The sequence below is a fragment of the Staurois parvus genome, unplaced genomic scaffold (assembly GCF_062004578.1).
Source record: "Staurois parvus isolate SC_StPar_1 unplaced genomic scaffold, SC_StPar_1.0 ptg002071l, whole genome shotgun sequence".
NCBI lineage: Eukaryota > Metazoa > Chordata > Amphibia > Anura > Ranidae > Staurois > Staurois parvus.
In genome coordinates this window covers 1-22,411 of record NW_028319867.1, presented here as the reverse complement: position 1 = coordinate 22,411, position 22,411 = coordinate 1, and the positions used below count along the sequence as shown (strand labels likewise).

Here is a 22,411-nt window from a genome sequence, read left to right as displayed (position 1 = left end):
TCTGTGATGTCCTATCTGAGTCTCAGTGTCCAGCTGTATGGCTCTCACGCACCCTCTCGGTCCCTCTGCCAATGTCTCCCCCTCTCGGTCCCTCTGCCAATGTCTCCCCCTCTCGGTCCTTCCTCCAATGTCTCCCCCTCTCGGTCCTTCCTCCAATGTCTCCCCCTCTCGGTCCTTCCTCCAATGTCTCCCCCTCTCGGTCCTTCCCCCAATGTCTCCCCCTCTCGGTCCTTCCCCCAATGTCTCCCCCTCTCGGTCCTTCCTCCAATGTCTCTCTCTTCCAGTCCCTCCTTAATGGTGTTTCCCAGTCTCTTGGTGTCCCCCTTCCTCCCTCTCTCCCTGTCCTCCTGTTGGTTCCTCAGTCAGTCTCTACTTTCTCTGGGTTCCTTAGTATCTCTCAGTGTCCCCCCTCACTATCCCCCTTTATTAGTGTACCCCTCCTCCTCTCAGTGCCCCCCTCTTCCTCACTACCCCTTTATTAGTGTACCCCTCCTCCTCCTCTCAGTGTCCCCCCTCTATTAGTGTACCCCTCCTCGCTGTCAGTGTCCCCCCTCTTCCTCACTACCCCCTTTATTAGTGTACCCCTCCTCCTCCTCTCAGTGTCCCCCCTCTATTAGTGTACCCCTCCTCGCTGTCAGTGTCCCCCCACTTCCTCACTACCCCCCTTTATTAGTGTACCCCTCCTCCTCCTCCTCTCAGTGTCCCCCCCTTTTCCTCACTACCCCCCTTTATTAGTGTACCCCTCCTCCTCTCAGTGTCCCCCCTCTTCCTCACTACCCCCTTTATTAGTGTACCCCTCCTCCTCCTCCTCTCAGTGTCCCCCCCTTTTCCTCACTACCCCCCTTTACTAGTGTACCCCTCCTCTCAGTGTCCCCCCCTCTTCCTCACTACCCCCCTTTATTAGTGTACTCCTATCAGTGTCCCCCCCTTAGTGTACCCCTCCTCCTCTCAGTTTCCCCCCTCTTCCTCAGAGCCCCCCCCCTCTTAGTGTCCCCCCCCCCTCTTCCTCCTCAGTGCCTCCCCTCTTAGTGTACCCCTCCTCCTCTCAGTGTCCCCCCTCTTCCTCACTACCCCCTTTCTTAGTGTACCCCTCCTCCTCTCAGCGCCCCCCTCTTCCTCACTACCCCCTTTCTTAGTGTACCCCTCCTCCTCTCAGCGCCCCCCTCTTCCTCACTACCCCCTTTCTTAGTGTACCCCTCCTCCTCTCAGCGCCCCACTCTTCCTCACTACCCCCTTTATTAGTGTACCCCTCCTCTCAATGTCCCCCTCCACCTCTCAGTGCCCCCCCTCTTAGTGTACCCCTCTTCCTCCTCCTCAGTGCCCCCCCCCTCTTAGTGTACCCCTCTTCCTCCTCCTCAGTGCCCCCCCCCCTCTTAGTGTACCCCTCTTCCTCCTCCTCAGTGCCCCCCCCTCTTAGTGTACCCCTCCTCAGTATCCCCCCTGCTCACTGTCTCCCTCAGTGTCCCTCAGTCGGAGTCCCTCTCAGTCCGGTCAGTGCAGAACAGACACAATATTCACCATCACACAGAGATCCATCCTTCACCTTCTCCCTGTCTCCTTCCGCGGCGCCATGCTGTCTGAGCTCTCTTGTTTGAGAATGCACAAGCTGGTCTCCAGCAACATGGCGGACAGACTCAGAGGCCGGGCCTGAGTCACGGACAGCAAATACTGGCACACAGAGTCTTCCGACATTCTACCGGAAGCATGTACACACTGCGCACGCGCACCCTCCGGAAGACGCCGAACCTCTCCGATCTTGGTCGAAATGAGGACGCTTAGTCCAGGAGGAAGGACACGTGAGAAGGCGGGGCTTCCGAATATGGGGACTGGCTGTAATCTAATATTCTAATGAGGTGTGGGCGGGGCCAGCCAGGAGAGCTAACATCTGGGTTGTGCTGAAGAGAGAACTTCCGGGTCGTGGTGAGGAGTGAGCTGGCTGTGAGGTAATAGGAGATGTATATAGCCGACCTCTTCCTGTATACTCGGTGTGAGGTCACAGGAGATGTATATAGCCGACCTCTTCCTGTATACTCGGTGTGAGGTCACAGGAGATGTATATAGCCGACCTCTTCCCGTATACTCGGTGTGAGGTCACAGGAGCCGTATATAGCCGACCTCTTCCTGTATACTCGGTGTGAGGTCACAGGAGATGTATATAGCTGACCTCTTCCCGTATACTCGGTGTGAGGTCACAGGAGATGTATATAGCCGACCTCTTCCTGTATACTCGGTGTGAGGTCACAGGAGATGTATATAGCCGACCTCTTCCCGTATACTCGGTGTGAGGTCACAGGAGATGTATATAGCCGACCTCTTCCCGTATACTCGGTGTGAGGTCACAGGAGATGTATATAGCCGACCTCTTCCCGTATACTCGGTGTGAGGTCACAGGAGATGTATATAGCCGACCTCTTCCCGTATACTCGGTGTGAGGTCACATGAGATGTATATAGCCGACCTCTTCCTGTATACTCGGTGTGTGAGGTCACAGGAGCCGTATATAGCCGACCTCTTCCCGTATACTCGGTGTGTGAGGTCACAGGAGATGTATATAGCCGACCTCTTCCCGTATACTTGGTGTGAGGTCACAGGAGCCGTATATAGCCGACCTCTTCCTGTATACTCGGTGTGAGGTCACAGGAGATGTATATAGCCGACCTCTTCCTGTATACTCGGTGTGAGGTAATAGGAGATGTATATAGCCGACCTCTTCCCGTATACTCGGTGTGAGGTCACAGGAGCCGTATATAGCCGACCTCTTCCCGTATACTCGGTGTGTGAGGTCACAGGAGATGTATATAGCCGACCTCTTCCCGTATACTCGGTGTGAGGTCACAGGAGATGTATATAGCCGACCTCTTCCCGTATACTCGGTGTGAGGTCACAGGAGCCGTATATAGCCGACCTCTTCCCGTATACTCGGTGTGTGAGGTCACAGGAGATGTATATAGCCGACCTCTTCCCGTATACTCGGTGTGAGGTCACAGGAGATGTATATAGCCGACCTCTTCCCGTATACTCGGTGTGTGAGGTCACAGGAGCCGTATATAGCCGACCTCTTCCTGTATACTCGGTGTGTGAGGTCACAGGAGCCGTATATAGCCAACCTCTTCCTGTATACTCAGTGTGTGAGGTCACAGGAGCCGTATATAGCCGACCTCTTCCCGTATACTCGGTGTGTGAGGTCACAGGAGCCGTATATAGCCAACCTCTTCCTGTATACTCGGTGTGAGGTCACAGGAGATGTATATAGCCGACCTCTTCCCGTATACTCGGTGTGAGGTCACAGGAGATGTATATAGCCGACCTCTTCCCGTATACTCGGTGTGAGGTCACAGGAGCCGTATATAGCCGACCTCTTCCCGTATACTCGGTGTGAGGTCACAGGAGCCGTATATAGCCGACCTCTTCCCGTATACTCGGTGTGAGGTCACAGGAGATGTATATAGCCGACCTCTTCCTGTATACTCGGTGTGAGGTCACAGGAGATGTATATAGCCGACCTCTTCCCGTATACTCGGTGTGAGGTCACAGGAGATGTATATAGCCGACCTCTTCCTGTATACTCAGTGTGTGAGGTCACAGGAGCCGTATATAGCCGACCTCTTCCTGTATACTCGGTGTGTGAGGTCACAGGAGCCGTATATAGCCGACCTCTTCCCGTATACTCGGTGTGAGGTCACAGGAGATGTATATAGCCGACCTCTTCCCGTATACTCGGTGTGAGGTCACAGGAGATGTATATAGCCGACCTCTTCCCGTATACTCGGTGTGTGAGGTCACAGGAGCTGTATATAGCCGACCTCTTCCCGTATACTCGGTGTGAGGTCACAGGAGATGTATATAGCCGACCTCTTCCTGTATACTCGGTGTGTGAGGTCACAGGAGCCGTATATAGCCGACCTCTTCCTGTATACTCAGTGTGTGAGGTCACAGGAGCCGTATATAGCCGACCTCTTCCCGTATACTCGGTGTGAGGTCACAGGAGATGTATATAGCCGACCTCTTCCCGTATACTCGGTGTGAGGTCACAGGAGCCGTATATAGCCGACCTCTTCCCTTATACTCGGTGTGAGGTCACAGGAGCCGTATATAGCCGACCTCTTCCCGTATACTCGGTGTGTGAGGTCACAGGAGATGTATATAGCCGACCTCTTCCTGTATACTCGGTGTGAGGTCACAGGAGCCGTATATAGCCGACCTCTTCCTGTATACTCGGTGTGAGGTCACAGGAGATGTATATAGCCGACCTCTTCCCGTATACTCGGTGTGAGGTCACAGGACCCGTATATAGCCGACCTCTTCCCGTATACTCGGTGTGAGGTCACAGGAGCCGTATATAGCCGACCTCTTCCTGTATACTCGGTGTGAGGTCACAGGAGATGTATATAGCCGACCTCTTCCCGTATACTCGGTGTGAGGTCACAGGAGATGTATATAGCCGACCTCTTCCCGTATACTCGGTGTGAGGTCACAGGAGCCGTATATAGCCGACCTCTTCCTGTATACTCGGTGTGAGGTCACAGGAGCCGTATATAGCCGACCTCTTCCCGTATACTCGGTGTGAGGTCACAGGAGATGTATATAGCCGACCTCTTCCCGTATACTCGGTGTGTGAGGTCACAGGAGCCGTATATAGCCGACCTCTTCCCGTATACTCGGTGTGTGAGGTCACAGGAGCCGTATATAGCCGACCTCTTCCTGTATACTCGGTGTGAGGTCACAGGAGATGTATATAGCCGACCTCTTCCTGTATACTCGGTGTGTGAGGTCACAGAAGCCGTATATAGCCGACCTCTTCCTGTATACTCGGTGTGAGGTCACAGGAGCCGTATATAGCCGACCTCTTCCTGTATACTCGGTGTGTGAGGTCACAGGAGATGTATATAGCCGACCTCTTCCCGTATACTCGGTGTGAGGTCACAGGAGCCGTATATAGCCGACCTCTTCCTGTATACTCGGTGTGTGAGGTCACAGGAGCCGTATATACTGTTATATATTCTCTGTATACGGTGAGATGTATAACTGAGCTCCTCCCTCCCTCATCACTGAGCTCCTCCCTCCCCCATCACTGAGCTCTCCCTCCCCCCATAGCTGAGCTCTCCCTCCCCCCATACCTGAGCTCTTCCCTCCCCCCATACCTGAGTTCCTCCCCCCATACCTGAGATCCTCCCCCCATACCTGAGATCCTCCCCCCATACCTGAGATCCTCCCTCCATACCTGAGATCCTCCCTCCATACCTGAGATCCTCCCCCATACCTGAGATTCTCCCCCCATACCTGAGATCCTCCCCCCATACCTGAGCTCCTCCCTCCCCCCATACCTGAGATTCTCCCTCCCTCCATACCTGAGATCCTCCCTCCCTCCATACCTGAGATCCTCCCTCCATACCTGAGATCCTCCCTCCCTCCATACCTGAGATCCTCCCTCCCTCCATACCTGAGATCCTCCCTCCCCCCATACCTGAGATCCTCCCTCCCCCCATACCTGAGATCCTCCCTCCCTCCATACCTGAGATCCTCCCTCCCTCCATACCTGAGATCCTCCCTCCCTCCATACCTGAGATCCTCCCTCCCTCCATACCTGAGAGCCTCCCTCCCTCCATACCTGAGAGCCTCCCCCCATACCTGAGAGCCTCCCCCCATACCTGAGATCCTCCCTCCATACCTGAGCTCCTCCCTCTCTCCATACCTGAGCTCCTCCCTCCCTCCATACCTGAGATCCTCCCTCCCTCCCATACCTGAGATCCTCCCTCCCTCCATACCTGAGATCCTCCCCCCATACCTGAGCTCCTCCCTCCCCTCCATACCTGAGCTCCTCCCCCCATACCTGAGCTCCTCCCCCATACCTGAGAGCCTCCCCCCATACCTGAGCTCCTCCCTCCCCTCCATACCTGAGCTCCTCCCTCCATACCTGAGCTCCTCCAGCCCCCTTATCAGCTTGGTTGCCCTTGTGTGGACTCTCCCCAGTTCCAGCACGTCCCTCCTGAGGACTGGTGACCAGAAGTGGACGGAATACTCCGGATGTGGCCGGACCCAGAGTCGTGTAAAGTGGTAGAATGATAGATTTATCTCTGAGTTCCAGTCCCACGCTGGACTTGCCACCAGTGAGGAGCTCCATTCCAGGCTGGTTGGACAACTGTTGGAGGATCTCCCCATCAACCCTGACCCTGCTTCCAGGTCTCGGACACAAAACATACTCCGCCTCTCCTCAGGGGCCCCCATTACTGGACTTTGCTGCATCATTCGCCTGCAGACATGTGTCCGTCCACGTCTATGGCCGTCCTCCGAGGAGGATTCACACCCAACAGACTGACATCAGAGGACGATGGGTCTCTCAACCAATCATGTGACTCCTCAGTGCCTCACCTCCATGCATTCCATGGACACCTGATGTGAGCTGTGATTGGTGGAAAACATGATTATAATGAGAAGGCCACGTGGGGGATTATAATGAAGACCCCGTGGGGATAATGATGAGAAGGCCACGTGGGGATTATAATGAGATCACGTGGGGATAATGATGAGAAGGCCACGTGGGGATTATAATGAGAAGGCCACGTGGGGATTATAATGAGATCACATGGGGATAATGATGAGAAGGCCCTGTGGGGATTATAATGAGGACCCCGTGGGGATAATGATGAGAAGGCCACGTGGGGATTATAATGAGATCACGGGATTATACTGAAGACCCCGTGGGGATAATGATGAGATCACGTGGGGATAATGATGAGAAGGCCCATGTGGGGCTTATAATGAGATCACATGGGGATTATAATGACCCCGTGGGGATAATGATGAGAAGGCCACATGGGGAATATAATGAGATCACATGGGGATAATGATGAGAAGGCCACGTGGGGATTATAATGAAGACCCCGTGGGGATAATGATGAGAAGGCCACGTGGGGATTATAATGAGATCACGGGATTATACTGAAGACTCCGTGGGTATAATGATGAGAAGGCCACGTGGGGATTATAATGAGATCACGTGGGGATTATAATGACCCCGTGGGGATAATGATGAGAAGGCCACGTGGGGATTATAATGAGATCATGTGGGGATTATAATGACCCCGTGGGGATAATGATGAGAAGGCCATGTGGGGATTATAATGAGATCACGTGGGGATTATAATGACCCCGTGGGGATAATGATGAGAAGGGCCACGTGGGGATTGTAATGAGATCACGGGATTATACTGAAGAGATCACGTGGGGATTATAATGACCCCGTGGGGATTATAATGAGATCACGAGGGGATTATAATTACCCCGTGGGGATAATGATGAGAAGGCCACGTGGGGTTTATAATGAGATCACGTGGGGATTATAATGAGATCACGTGGGGCTTATAATGAGATCTCGTGGGGATTATAATGACCCCGTGGGGATAATGATGAGAAGGCCAGGTGGGGATTATAATGAGATCACGGGATTATACTGAAGACCCCGTGGGGATAATGATGAGAAGGCCACGTGGGGCTTATAATGAGATCACGGGATTATAATGACCCCGTGGGGATAATGATGAGAAGGCCACGTGGGGATTATAATGACCCCGTGGGGATAATGATGAGAAGGCCACGTGGGGATTATGAGATCACGTGGGGATTATAATGACCCCATGGGGATAATGATGAGAAGGCCACGTGGGGATTATAATGAGATCACGGGATTATACTGAAGACCCCGTGGGGATAATGATGAGAAGGCCACGTGGGGATTATAATGAGAAGGCCTGTAACGGACATGTAAGATTTATTGTAACGGACATGTAAGATTTGAGTGGAAATATGGTATCATAGCCATAACAGGTGAGTAGATGAGATGAGGCCACGCCCTCTCATTACAAAGGTGTGTGCAGGAACAGTCTGGTCATTAAGGATGTATATGGGGCCCCTGGGCAGTAGGGAAATGAATAGAAGGTACAAATGGTCTGGGATCAGATGTGTATTATACACAATTACTCCATAGGCCTTACAGACCCAATCATCATTTACCATCAATTAGTGTAAAGCCCCCGCCTCCTGGAGGTGACACCTTCTGTGTGTCAATCAGGTTATCACCTTCTGGGAAAACCAGTGACAGCAGACAGACTGTGTGCCTTATGTGGAAGCTCTATAAGTAATATTCACATCAAAGGAGGATGTTCCATCCCTCATAAAAGCTAAAATCTTAGTTGCAGAGATATGAACGTACTCCCTTCTTGTAGGGCGCTCTGTGCGCTGCATCTACATATAAGAATCATATTTGTGGATTGGGGAGGAGCCAGGAAATGCATGGAATGATTAGATGACGCGGGGGGGCGACAGGCGGATGGTGTTTGGTACTGTTGTGATCGGGCTGACGCGCCGGTGTCAGAAATCCAATCCCCGACTTGGTGTTCAGGCCAGTCTTGGCCCAATTGGACTTGGGCAGGTCCATACACGGTACCTCTTGTGGGCGGGTCAGGACCACCTCCCCCAGAGTCAATTGGCCGAAGACTAATGCCCCGCCCATGTCCTAATCCCAATAAATTGAACGCACGGACATTTGGACAGGGTGATCCGTACGGAGCTGGTCGATGGACCAATGGATGGCTGAGTTTCTGGCTCGCTCCAGCCGCAGGGGAACGTGTTATTCTGTCTTTTATTCCCTTTTATAGTAATCAGTCATTTGTGGGTCTTCTTATATCTTTGTATTTCTGGAACTTGTTATATTTGTACATATTTTATGCCCCGCCCACTTCGGGAAATTAAATCTTAAAATTAATTAGTGACTTCTGTGTATGTAAGTGCGGGGTCATATCTCCGGAGAGACGAGATTGGAGGGATCAGATTGGAGAGATTAGATCGGAGAGATTAGATCGGAGGGATTAGATTGGAGGGATTAGATTGGAGAGACTAGATTGGAGAGATTAGATTGGAGAGACTAGATTGGAGAGATTAGATTGGAGAGACTAGATTGGAGAGATTAGATTGGAGAGACTAGATTGGAGAGATTAGATTGGAGGGATTGGATTGGAGGGATTAGATTGGAGGGATTAGATTGGAGGGATTAGATTGGAGGGATTAGATTGGAGAGACTAGATTGGAGAGATTAGATTGGAGAGACTAGATTGGAGAGATTAGATTGGAGAGACTAGATTGGAGAGATTAGATTGGAGGGATCGGATTGGAGGGACTAGATTGGAGAGACTAGATTGGAGAGATTAGATTGGAGAGACTAGATTGGAGAGATTAGATTGGAGGGATTGGATTGGAGGGATTAGATTGGAGGGATTAGATTGGAGGGATTAGATTGGAGGGATTAGATTGGAGAGACTAGATTGGAGAGATTAGATTGGAGAGACTAGATTGGAGAGATTAGATTGGAGAGACTAGATTGGAGAGACTGGATTGGAGAGATTAGATTGGAGGGATTAGATTGGAGAGATTAGATTGGAGGGATTAGATTGGAGAGATTAGATTGGAGGGATTAGATTGGAGAGACTAGATTGGAGAGATTAGATTGGAGAGACTAGATTGGAGGGATCGGATTGGAGAGACTAGATTGGAGAGATTAGATTGGAGGGATTAGATTGGAGGGATTAGATTGGAGAGATTAGATTGGAGAGATTAGATTGGAGAGATTAGATTGGAGAGATTAGATTGGAGAGACTAGATTGGAGGGATCGGATTGGAGAGACTAGATTGGAGAGATTAGATTGGAGGGATTAGATTGGAGGGATTAGATTGGAGGGATTAGATTGGAGGGATTGGATTGGAGAGATTAGATTGGAGAGATTAGATTGGAGAGATTAGATTGGAGAGATTAGATTGGAGGGATTGGATTGGAGAGATTAGATTGGAGAGACTGGATTGGAGAGATTAGATTGGAGGGATTAGATTGGAGAGACTAGATTGGAGAGATTAGATTGGAGGGATTAGATTGGAGGGATTAGATTGGAGGGATTAGATTGGAGGGATTGGATTGGAGAGATTAGATTGGAGAGATTAGATTGGAGAGATTAGATTGGAGGGATTGGATTGGAGAGATTAGATTGGAGAGATTAGATTGGAGGGATTAGATTGGAGGGATTAGATTGGAGGGATTGGATTGGAGAGATTAGATTGGAGAGATTAGATTGGAGAGATTAGATTGGAGAGATTAGATTGGAGGGATTGGATTGGAGGGATTGGATTGGAGAGATTGATTGGAGAGATTAGATTGGAGAGATTAGAATGGAGGGATTGGATTGGAGAGATTAGATTGGAGAGATTAGATTGGAGAGATTAGATTGGAGGGATTGGATTGGAGGGATTGGATTGGAGGGATTGGATTGGAGGGATTGGATTGGAGGGATTGGATTGGAGAGATTGGATTGGAGGGATTGGATTGGAGGGATTGGATTGGAGGGATTGGATTGGAGAGATTGGATTGGAGGGATTGGATTGGAGGGATTGGAATTGGAGGGATTGGATTGGAGAGATTGGATTGGAGGGATTGAATTGTATTGTATTTTAGTGTCTTTTAAAACGCTCGGTCAGCTCATTGCCAATCTGTATGCAACTGCACTGTGTGTGGGCAGATTGTGTGCAGATTGTAACAGATCTGCCAGACGGAGATCTGTGTGTGTGGGGTGTCTCAACAGACCGTTCTGTGGATAAACTGTGGAGTGGTGGCAGGCTACCTTTGTGGTGTGTCTGGTGTGGGGTGTGTGGGGGAGGGGTGTGGGGGAGGGGTGTGTCTGGTGTGGGGGGAGGGGTGTGTCTGGTGTGGGGGGAGGGGTGTGTCTGGTGTGGGGGTGTGTGTGGGGGAGGGGTGTGTCTGGTGTGGGGGTGTGTGTGGGGGGAGGGGGTGTCTGGTGTGGGGGTGTGTGTGGGGGAGGGGTGTGTCTGGTGTGGGGGTGTGTGTGGGGGAGGGGTGTGTCTGGTGTGGGGGGTGTGTGGGGGAGGGGTGTGTCTGGTGTGGGGGTGTGTGTGGGGGAGGGGTGTGTCTGGTGTGGGGGTGTGTGGGGGGGGGAGGGGTGTGTCTGGTGTGGGGGTGTGTGGGGGGAGGGGTGTGTCTGGTGTGGGGGTGTGTGTGGGGGGAGGGGTGTGTCTGGTGTGGGTGGGTGTGGACAGTGGAAGGGTTATCAACACCGGGGTTCAAGCTAGGATACCTGGAGGGACCCTAGAAGGGTGTGATTACTAAGCTGGTCCTCAACTCTAATCAGTGCACCAGGTTGTATGTAAGATCGTATCTGCCAGTGTGTGGTCGACCAGCTGGATTGGAGGGGAGTCTCCATCTGGTGGTGGGCAGAGGTAGTGCGGGCTGTGAAAAGGTATCACGGCTGATCTTATATACGGTTTGAGATATTTAAGTGTAAATCCCTTTATTATCCCCTCATTACCACCCTGTCGTGGCCACACGCATGTGTCACGGTTAGCTAGTCGCTGTGGGCGTGGCGTGTGGTGGGACACGTGACAGGGTGATCGTTAACGGATCCTTGACAAGGCCACGTGGGGATAATGATGAGAAGGCCACGTGGGGATTATAATGAAAAGGCAACGTGGGGATTATCATAAGAAGGCCACATGGGATTATAATGAGATCACAGGATAATGATGAGAAGGCCCCGTGGAGATTATAATGAGAAGACCACGTGGGGCTTGTAATGAGAAGACCACGTGGGACTTGTAATGAGAAGACCATGTGGAGATTATGAGAAGACCACGTGGGCATTATAATGAGAAGACCACGTGGGCATTATAATGAGAAGACCACGTGGGGATTTATAATGAGAAGACCATGTGGAGATTATGAGAAGACCACGTGGGCATTATAATGAGAAGACCACGTGGGGATTATAATGAGAAGACCACGTGGGGATTATAATGAGAAGACCACGTGGGGATTATAATGAGAAGACCACGTGGGGATTTATAATGAGAAGACCACGTGGAGATTATGAGAAGACCACGTGGAGATTATGAGAAGACCACGTGGGGATTATAATGAGAAGACCACGTGGGGATTATAATGAGAAGATCACGTGGGGATTATCATGAGAAGGCCACGTGGGGCTTGTAATGAGAAAGCCACGTGGGGCTTGTAATGAGAAAGCCACGTGGGGCTTGTAATGAGAAGGCCACGTGGGGCTTGTAATGAGAAGGCCACGTGGGGCTTGTAATGAGAAGGCCACGTGGGGATTATCATGAGAAGACCACGTGGGGATTATAATGAGAAGATCACGTGGGGATTATCATGAGAAAGCCACGTGGGGCTTGTAATGAGAAAGCCACGTGGGGCTTGTAATGAGAAGGCCACGTGGGGCTTGTAATGAGAAGGCCACGTGGGGCTTGTAATGAGAAGGCCACGTGGGGCTTGTAATGAGAAGGCCACGTGGGGATTATCATGAGAAGGCCACATGGGGATTATTATGAGAAGACCACAGGGGAAATTATTATGAGAAGGCCACGTGGGGATTATAATGAGAAGGCCACGTGGGGATATGAATGTTCTTAGAGGGATTGTCCCCAGTTGGTCTGGAGGGAGGAGTCTTTATTTTTGCCCCCGTCCCGGAGGTGCCCTGGCTAACCTTCTCATCCTCCCCATTCCAGGTCCGCTCCCCTCACCATGATTGAAGTGGTGGCCAAGTTGGTCCGTGGTCCAGTCTTCCTGGCCGGTGAGCCTCTGGAATGTATAGTGACCTTCACCAACCCATTGTCAGCCCTCTCCACCTCCGCCAGCAGGTAGGTGTCCTCTGTCCTCCCTGGTCTATGGGGGAGGGGAGAACATGAATCGGTTTGGTAGATTTGTCCACTTAAAGGGGAGTTCCAGTTGAAAAATAAAAGTCATGTAAATGGCGCCCCTTACCCATCCCCCGTCCTGCGGTGTCCTCACCACGGCTGGTCTCACCGGCATCTTCAGTGTGGTCACCCGGCTAGGACAACATGCGGCTTCACAGCCGGTGCCCACTGCACATACGTGTCACGTGTCCCAGAAGACTACGAGGGGGGAGGACAGTGGGATCGGGTACCTGCCAAATTCGGGTACCCCCTCCCCCCCGCTCCCCAAAGGTGCCAATCCTTAATGGGGTGCGGGGGACAAAGGCTTAAAGCGGAACTTCCCCTTTTGGGTGGAGGGAGATAACCCCTGTCAGGTGTCCCCGTAGGGAGAGTTCACTTCCTGTCTGAGAACCAAAGCAGGAAGTGAGGGAATCCCCTGTCAGGTGTCCCTGTAGGGAGAGTTCACTTCCTGTCTGAGAACCAAAGCAGGAAGTGAGGGAATCCCCTGTCAGGTGTCCCCGTAGGGAGAGTTCACTTCCTGTCTGAGAACCAAAGCAGGAAGTGAGGGAATCCCCTGTCAGGTGTCCCCGTAGGGAGAGTTCACTTCCTGTCTGAGAACCAAAGCAGGAAGTGAGGGAATCCCCTGTCAGGTGTCCCCGTAGGGAGAGTTCACTTCCTGTCTGAGAACCAAAGCAGGAAGTGAGAGAATCCCCTGTCAGGTGTCCCCGTAGGGAGAGTTCACTTCCTGTTTGAGAACCAAAGCAGGAAGTGAGGGAATCCCCTGTCAGGTGTCCCTGTAGGGAGAGTTCACTTCCTGTCTGAGAACCAAAGCCGGAAGTGAGGGAATCCCCTGTCAGATGTCCCCGTAGGGAGATTTCACTTCACTTCCTGTCTGAGAACCAAAGCAGGAATTGAGGGAATCCCCTGTCAGGTGTCCCTGTAGGGAGAGTTCACTTCCTGTCTGAGAATCAAAGCCGGAAGTGAGGGAATCCCCTGTCAGATGTCCCCGTAGGGAGAGTTCACTTCCCGTCTGAGAACCAAAGCAGGAAGTGAGGGAATCCCCTGTCAGGTGTCACCGTAGGGAGAGTTCACTTCACTTCCTGTCTGAGAACCAAAGCAGGAAGTGAGGGAATCCCCTGTCAGGTGTCCCCGTAGGGAGAGTTCACTTCCCGTCTGAGAACCAAAGCAGGAAGTGAGGGAATCCCCTGTCAGGTGTCACCGTAGGGAGAGTTCACTTCACTTCCTGTCTGAGAACCAAAGCAGGAAGTGAGGGAATCCCCTGTCAGGTGTCCCCGTAGGGAGAGTTCACTTCCTGTCTGAGAACCAAAGCCGGAAGTGAGGGAATCCCCTGTCAGGTGTCCCCGTAGGGAGAGTTCACTTCCTGTCTGAGAACCAAAGCAGGAAGTGAGGGAATCCCCTGTCAGTTGTCCCCATAGGGAGAGTTCACTTCACTTCCTGTCTGAGAACTAAAGCAGGAAGTGAGGGAGTCCCCTGATTGGCTGCCTTGCACCGCTGCACCAGATTCTGAGTGTTCCGGTCTTCGTAAATCTCTCCCAGAGAGAAGGTGAATCTCCCCAACAGGGACAAAGACGTGATCGGGGATCTGATCCCTCTCCGCTCCGCCCACGAGGAACAACAAATCCTGAACCCATACGTCATGTATAGTAGCCACATGCTGCAGCTGGGGAGCCCCCTGTTAGAGACATGATAGTGCTGGGCTTTCTTGTTGTGCGGGTCAGAGGAGCCCCCTGTTACATAGAGACACATGACAGTGCTGGGCTTTCTTGTTGTGTGGGTCAGAGGAGCCCCCTGTTACATAGAGACACATGACAGTGCTGGGCTTTCTTGTTGTGTGGGTCAGAGGAGCCCCCTGTTACATAGAGACAGATGATAGTGCTGGGCTTCCTTGTTGTGTGGGTCAGAGGAGCCCCCTGTTACATAGAGACAGATGATAGTGCTGGGCTTTCTTGTTGTGTGGGTCAGAGGAGCCCCCTGTTACATAGAGACAGATGATAGTGCTGGGCTTTCTTGTTGTGTGGGTCAGAGGAGCCCCCTGTTACATAGAGACAGATGATAGTGCTGGGCTTTCTTGTAGTGTGGGTCAGAGGAGCCCCCTGTTACATAGAGACAGATGACAGTGCTGGGCTTTCTTGTTGTGTGGGTCAGAGGAGCCCCCTGTTACATAGAGACAGATGATAGTGCTGGGCTTTCTTGTTGTGTGGGTCAGAGGAGCCCCCTGTTACATAGACAGATGATAGTGCTGGGCTTTCTTGTTGTGTGGGTCAGAGGAGCCCCCTGTTACATAGAGACAGATGATAGTGCTGGGCTTTCTTGTTGTGTGGGTCAGAGGAGCCCCCTGTTACATAGAGACACATGATAGTGCTGGGCTTTCTTGTTGTGTGGGTCAGAGGAGCCCCCTGTTACATAGACAGATGATAGTGCTGGGCTTTCTTGTAGTGTGTGTCAGAGGAGCCCCCTGTTACATAGAGACAGATGATAGTGCTGGGCTTTCTTGTTGTGTGGGTCAGAGGAGCCCCCTGTTACATAGACAGATGATAGTGCTGGGCTTTCTTGTTGTGTGGGTCAGAGGAGCCCCCTGTTACATAGAGACAGATGACAGTGCTGGGCTTTCTTGTTGTGTGGGTCAGAGGAGCCCCCTGTTACATAGAGACAGATGATAGTGCTGGGCTTTCTTGTTGTGTGGGTCAGAGGAGCCCCCTGTTACATAGAGACAGATGATAGTGCTGGGCTTTCTTGTTGTGTGGGTCAGAGGAGCCCCCTGTTACATAGAGACAGATGATAGTGCTGGGCTTTCTTGTTGTGTGGGTCAGAGGAGCCCCCTGTTACATAGAGACAGATGATAGTGCTGGGCTTTCTTGTTGTGTGGGTCAGAGGAGCCCCCTGTTACATAGAGACAGATGATAGTGCTGGGCTTTCTTGTTGTGTGGGTCAGAGGAGCCCCCTGTTACATAGAGACACATGATAGTGCTGGGCTTTCTTGTTGTGTGGGTCAGAGGAGCCCCCTGTTACATAGAGACAGATGATAGTGCTGGGCTTTCTTGTAGTGTGGGTCAGAGGAGCCCCTGTTACATAGAGACAGATGATAGTGCTGGGCTTTCTTGTTGTGTGGGTCAGAGGAGCCCCGTCACATAGAGACAGATGATAGTGCTGGGCTTTCTTGTAGTGTGGGTCAGAGGAGCCCCTGTTACATAGAGACAGATGACAGTGCTGGGCTTTCTTGTTGTGTGGGTCAGAGGAGCCCCCTGTTACATAGAGACAGATGATAGTGCTGGGCTTTCTTGTTGTGTGGGTCAGAGGAGCCCCGTCACATAGAGACAGATGACAGTGCTGGGCTTTCTTGTTGTGTGGGTCAGAGGAGCCCCCCGTCACATAGAGACAGATGATAGTGCTGGGCTTTCTTGTTGTGTGGGTCAGAGGAGCCCCCTGTTACATAGAGACAGATGATAGTGCTGGGCTTTCTTGTTGTGTGGGTCAGAGGAGCCCCGTCACATAGAGACAGATGATAGTGCTGGGCTTTCTTGTTGTTTGGGTCAGAGGAGCCCCCTGTTACATAGAGACAGATGATAGTGCTGGGCTTTCTTGTTGTGTGGGTCAGAGGAGCCCCCTGTTACATAGAGACAGATGATAGTGCTGGGCTTCCTTGTTGTGTGGGTCAGAGGAGCCCCTGTTACATAGAGACAGATGATAGTGCTGGGCTTTCTTGTTGTGTGGGTCAGAGGAGCCCCCTGTTACATAGAGACAGATGATAGTGCTGGGCTTTCTTGTTGTGTGGGTCAGAGGAGCCCCCTGTTACATAGAGACAGATGATAGTGCTGGGCTTTCTTGTTGTTTGGGTCAGAGGAGCTCCCTGTTACATAGAGACAGATGATAATGCTGGGCTTTCTTGTTGTTTGGGTCAGAGGAGCCCCCTGTTACATAGAGACACATGATAGTGCTGCGCTTTCTTGTTGTGTGGGTCAGAGGAGCCTCCTGTTACATAGAGACATGATAGTGCTGGGCTTTCTTGTTGTTTGGGTCAGAGGAGCCCCCTGTTACATAGAGACAGATGATAGTGCTGGGCTTTCTTGTGTGGGTCAGAGGAGCCCCCTGTTACATAGAGACAGATGATAGTGCTGGGCTTTCTTGTTGTGTGGGTCAGAGGAGCCCCGTCACATAGATACAGATGATAGTGCTGGGCTTTCTTGTTGTTTGGGTCAGAGGAGCCCCCTGTTACATAGAGACAGATGATAGTGCTGGGCTTTCTTGTTGTGTGGGTCAGAGGAGCCCCCTGTTACATAGAGACAGATGATAGTGCCTGGCTTTCTTGTTGTGTGGGTCAGAGGAGCCCCGTCACATAGAGACAGATGATAGTGCTGGGCTTTCTTGTTGGTGGATCAGAGGAGCCCCCTGTTACATAGAGACAGATGATAGTGCTGGGCTTTCTTGTTGTGTGGGTCAGAGGAGCCCCCTGTTACATAGAGACAGATGATAGTGCTGGGCTTTCTTGTGTGGGTCAGAGGAGCCCCCTGTTACATAGAGACAGATGATAGTGCTGGGCTTTCTTGTTGTGTGGGTCAGAGGAGCCCCGTCACATAGATACAGATGATAGTGCTGGGCTTTCTTGTTGTTTGGGTCAGAGGAGCCCCCTGTTACATAGAGACAGATGATAGTGCTGGGCTTTCTTGTTGTGTGGGTCAGAGGAGCCCCCTGTTACATAGAGACAGATGATAGTGCCTGGCTTTCTTGTTGTGTGGGTCAGAGGAGCCCCGTCACATAGAGACAGATGATAGTGCTGGGCTTTCTTGTTGGTGGATCAGAGGAGCCCCCTGTTACATAGAGACAGATGATAGTGCTGGGCTTTCTTGTTGTGTGGGTCAGAGGAGCCCCCTGTTACATAGAGACAGATGATAGTGCTGGGCTTTCTTGTTGTGTGGGTCAGAGGAGCCCCCTGTTACATAGACAGATGATAGTGCTGGGCTTTCTTGTTGTGTGGGTCAGAGGAGCCCCGTCACATAGAGACAGATGATAGTGCTGGGCTTTCTTGTTGTTTGGGTCAGAGGAGCCCCCTGTTACATAGAGACAGATGATAGTGCTGGGCTTTCTTGTTGTGTGGGTCAGAGGAGCCCCCTGTTACATAGAGACAGATGACAGTGCTGGGCTTTATTGTTGTGTGGGTCAGAGGAGCCCCCTGTTACATAGAGACAGATGATAGTGCTGGGCTTTCTTGTTGTGTGGGTCAGAGGAGCCCCCTGTTACATAGAGACAGATGATAGTGCTGGGCTTTCTTGTTGTGTGGGTCAGAGGAGCCCCCTGTTACATAGAGACAGATGATAGTGCTGGGCTTTCTTGTTGTGTGGATCAGAGGAGCCTCCTGTTACATAGAGACAGATGATAGTGCTGGGCTTTCTTGTGTGGGTCAGAGGAGCCTCGTCACATAGAGACAGATGATAGTGCTGGGCTTTCTTGTTGTGTGGGTCAGAGGAGCCCCTTTTCCCCCTTCTTAGTTATCCACAGGGAGATAATGCTGGGCTTTCTTGTTGTGTGATTCAGGAGAGTCCCTTGCCCCTCCCTAAGGCTACTCTCAAACTGCTACTTGCAAAAATGGTCATGTGTTTTTCTTCCACTTTTTTCAACGCAAAAATGGAAGCAAGACGGATCAGTGTGAAAGCAGCCTTAGTTACACACAAGCAGATGGTAGTGCTGGGCTTTGTTGTTGTGTGATTCAGGGAAGCCCCTGTGCCCTCTGTCAGTCAGTTACACAAGCAGATGGTAGTGCTGGGCTTTCTTGTTGTGTGATTCAGGCAAGACCCTGTGCCCTCTGTTAGTCAGTTACACAAGCAGATGGTAGGGCTGGGCTTTCTTGTGTGATTCAGGGGAGCCCCCCCCCCCCCCGCCCCCCCCGTTAGTTACACAGAGGCAGATGATAGTGCTGGGCTTTGTTGTTGTGTGATCCATGGAAGACCTTCTGCCCCCTGTCAGTCAGTTACACAAACAGATGGTAGTGCTGGGCTTTCTTATGTGATTAAGGGGAGGTTGGTTTTTTTTGTTGTGTGATCCATGGAATATTTCCATAATGGGAGCACAGATGGCAATGAAAATCTGACAGACCTGGGCCAGGCTCAGATCTATGACCGCTGTTCTGATTGTATGTTGCAGTGAGACTCTCGCCTGGGCCAGCGCTCAGATCCATTGTCAGTTCCATGCCAGTGACAGCCGGGTTCAGCTTCCAGCCAGCGAGGAGCCCAGACAGGACGTCCAGGCGGAGAATGAGACGGTCTTCATCCCTAACAGAGGTAAGTGTGGCCCCGGGGCCCCCTGGTGTCTTTGTGCCTACGTTCTATCACCCTTGTTTTCATCTTTCAGGTGAACGGGGTCAGTGTATCCTCTCCACTCCACCCAAGATCCTCTTCTGTGACCTGCGCCTGGACCCCGGGGAGACCAAGTCCTGTAGGTGGTCTGTACACAGGAGACAATCTCCATCATTGTTGTATCTTCTCCAGCAGACGATGATATGTTTTCTCTTTCAGATTCCTATAGTGAGACATTACCTCTCTCCGCACCCCCGTCCTTCCGAGGTCAGTCCGTGAAATACGTCTACAAGCTGACCATTGGCTGCCAGAGAGTCAACTGCCCAATACAACTTCTACGAGTCCCATTCCGGGTCCTCTTATTGTACGGTGAGAGGTCAGAGGTCACAGTGACTGTTCTGGTTCAAATGCCCTTCTATGCACTGCTATACTGAAACCCAGTCTGTACGGACAGCATGGTCACCTGCTGACTCGGCACCGTCCACAGGCAGCTTCACTCCTCAGTGAGACGCAACAACTAAATCCAACACAAATTTACGTAAAGTGGTTGTAAAGGCTCCAGGATTTTTACCTTCATGCATTCTATGCAGCAGTCCTCCCAGCTTCCCCATTACTTACCTGAGTCCCATCCAGATCCAGTGATGTGTACAGAACAGGTGCGGACTGACCATTTGGATATTCGGGCGCTGCCCGAGGGCCCGGGGTCAGTAGGGGGCCCCATGAGATGCCCCTGGTACCTTTTTCGAAGACTTTTTTGAGTTTGAGAACACAGGGGCCCCATGATCCCCTATTGTCCGGGGGCCCCATGAGTTGTCAGTCCGCCTTGGTAGAAAAGCCTCTGCTGTCCCAGGTCTCTACCTCCTCATTGGCTGAGACAGCAGTGGAAGCCATTGGCTCCCACTGCTATCACAGCCAGTGAGCCAATGAGGAGAGAGATGGGCAGGGTCAAGCCGCTGCTCTGTGTGTGAATGGATACACAAAGCAGCAGCACAGGACTGTGCCTGCTCAGGTGCCCCCATAGCAAGCTGCCTACTATAGGGGCACCCGACAGGAGGGAGGGGCTAGGGACCTGAGAAGTGATGGATCTGGGCTGCTCTGTGCAAAACCACTACACGCAGCAGGTAAGTGTAGACATGTTTTGTTATTATTTTTTTTTCTTCAAAACCAAGTCTTTAGTATCACTTTAAGACATTTGCAGTACAGAGGATGTGTTTTCAGCCTTTTGAAGTGTAAGAAGACAACAGCTTTCCTATGCCCTGTCTTTGAGAAATACTAACACTGACAGAGGAAACTTGGAAGATGTGGGAATGGTGTAGCTAGGACTAAATTCACTAAACAGGAGGGGTGGACAAGGGAGAAACCAACATCACATTAGTAAACAAGTTGCAATGGCCAGAAACCACCTCGAGATGGCAGCATTCTACAGAACAATAACAGCATACAGTTAGATGCAACATAGGAAAATGACATGAACTGTATGGTGAGGTCAGAGGTCACCTGTGATTTTAGCTGTTTGTCTACATATCTGCGTTTCAGACCTCCCATGCCCCGCCCCGCCCTGCCCCGCCCCGCCCTGCCCCGCCCGGCTCCACCTTCATTGACCCACGAGTTGAGTACACAGTTTAGGAAAGTCAGAGGGAAGTTGTAAGCCCCTCCGAGTCCGGGAAATCCAGGCAGTTGGAGTTTATTGGCGGGCTCCATGTTCCTATCGTGACCTTTAACCCCCGGTCAGAGCTGTCTGTGTTCAGGACAATGATGGGGGTTGTGATTGGTCTTGTTTCCAGCCCTCCAGGGTTTCCAGCCTTCACAGGAGGACGAGGTGGCCCCTTCCAATCCCTTCCTGGAGGAAGATGAAAAGTCGAAGAAGGACTCGCGCCTCCTGGACTCCGCTGTGGAGATTCTCATGGCTGTGACATCACGGAGGACATTACGTAAGTGACTGATGATGTCATCCCCATCCTTCCCCAGGACCTGTCTGTGGAACCCGGTGATGTCAGCGCCGTGCTGATTTCTGCCCATCACAGGTCCAGTCATGGCGCCGTACGGCACACTGCTAGAGGCTTTCCTTGTCCTAAGATCCAACATCTGACGTGTGAGCGGGGAGATCACTTACTACATTGTTACGTCTTCCAGATTGGGGGACGTACAAAATACACACCCACCCAGTACGGGGGGGGGGGGGGCATGGCGTAGAGGGGGGGACATGGAGTGTAGGGAATAGTAGAGGGGGGGGACATGGTGTGTAGGGAATAGTAGAGGGGGGGGACATGGAGTGTAGGGAATAGTAGAGGGGGGGAGGGGACATGGTGTGTAGGGAATAGTAGAGGGGGGGGACATGGTGTGTAGGGAATAGTAGAGGGGGGGGGACATGGAGTGTAGGGAATAGTAGAGGGGGGGGGACATGGAGTGTAGGGAATAGTAGAGGGGGGAGGGGACATGGTGTGTAGGGAATAGTAGAGGGGGGGGACATGGAGTGTAGGGAATAGTAGAGGGGGGGGACATGGAGTGTAGGGAATAGTAGAGGGGGGGACAGGAGTGTAGGGAGTGAGGGGGGACATGGTGTGTAGGGAATAGTAGAGGGGGGAGGGACATGGTGTGTAGGGAATAGTAGAGGGGGGGGACATGGTGTGTAGGGAATAGTAGAGGGGGGGGACATGGTGTTGTAGGGGAATAGTAGAGGGGGGGGACATGGTGTGTAGGGAATAGTAGAGGGGGGGACATGGTGTGTAGGGAATAGTAGAGGGGAGGGACATGGTGTGTAGGGAATAGTAGAGGGGGGAGGGGACATGGAGTGTAGGGAATAGTAGAGGGGGGAGGGGACATGGTGTGTAGGGAATAGTAGAGGGGGGAGGGGACATGGTGTGTAGGGAATAGTAGAGGGGGGAGGGGACATGGTGTGTAGGGAATAGTAGAGGGGGGAGGGGACATGGAGTGTAGGGAATAGTAGAGGGGGGAGGGGACATGGAGTGTAGGGAAAGTAGAGGGGGGAGGGGACATGGAGTGTAGGGAATAGTAGAGGGGGAGGGGACATGGAGTGTAGGGAATAGTAGAGGGGGAGGGGACATGGAGTGTAGGGAAATAGTAGAGGGGGAGGGGACATGGAGTGTAGGGAATAGTAGAGGGGGAGGGACATGGAGTGTAGGGAAATAGTAGAGGGGGGAGGGGACATGGAGTTAGGGAATAGTAGAGGGGGGAGGGGACATGGAAGTGTAGGGAATAGTAGAGGGAGGGGACATGGAGTGTAGGGAATAGTAGAGGGGGGACATGGTGTGTAGGGAATAGTAGAGGGGGGAGACATGGAGTGTAGGGAATAGTAGAGGGGGGAGGGGACATGGAGTGTAGGGAATAGTAGAGGGGGAGGG

The 22,411-nt window shown here is 51.9% G+C and overlaps 1 protein-coding gene across 1 annotated transcript; it reads left to right on the top strand.

The window, feature by feature from the left end:
- The first annotated feature begins 1,802 nt into the window (after window positions 1-1,802).
- On the top strand, window positions 1,803-21,131 carry LOC149432872 (RAB6A-GEF complex partner protein 2-like). Its single transcript, XM_089664850.1, has 6 exons — window positions 1,803-1,943; window positions 12,574-12,705; window positions 18,898-19,034; window positions 19,105-19,188; window positions 19,269-19,418; window positions 20,834-21,131. The coding sequence occupies exons 2-6, from the start codon at window positions 12,590-12,592 to the stop codon at window positions 20,986-20,988; spliced, it is 642 nt and encodes a 213-aa protein (XP_089520976.1). The 5' UTR covers window positions 1,803-1,943; window positions 12,574-12,589; the 3' UTR covers window positions 20,989-21,131.
- Window positions 21,132-22,411: the final 1,280 nt, after the last annotated feature.

Excerpts from the sequence above, each read along its gene's own strand:
- LOC149432872 (XM_089664850.1), top strand. The coding sequence starts at position 12,590 with ATGATTGAAGTGGTGGCCAAGTTGGTCCGTGGTCCAGTCTTCCTGGCC. Across the intron at positions 19,035-19,104 it reads GGTCTTCATCCCTAACAGAG|GTGAACGGGGTCAGTGTATC; the intron begins GTAAGTGTGGCC and ends TTCATCTTTCAG. Across the intron at positions 19,189-19,268 it reads CCCCGGGGAGACCAAGTCCT|ATTCCTATAGTGAGACATTA; the intron begins GTAGGTGGTCTG and ends TTTCTCTTTCAG.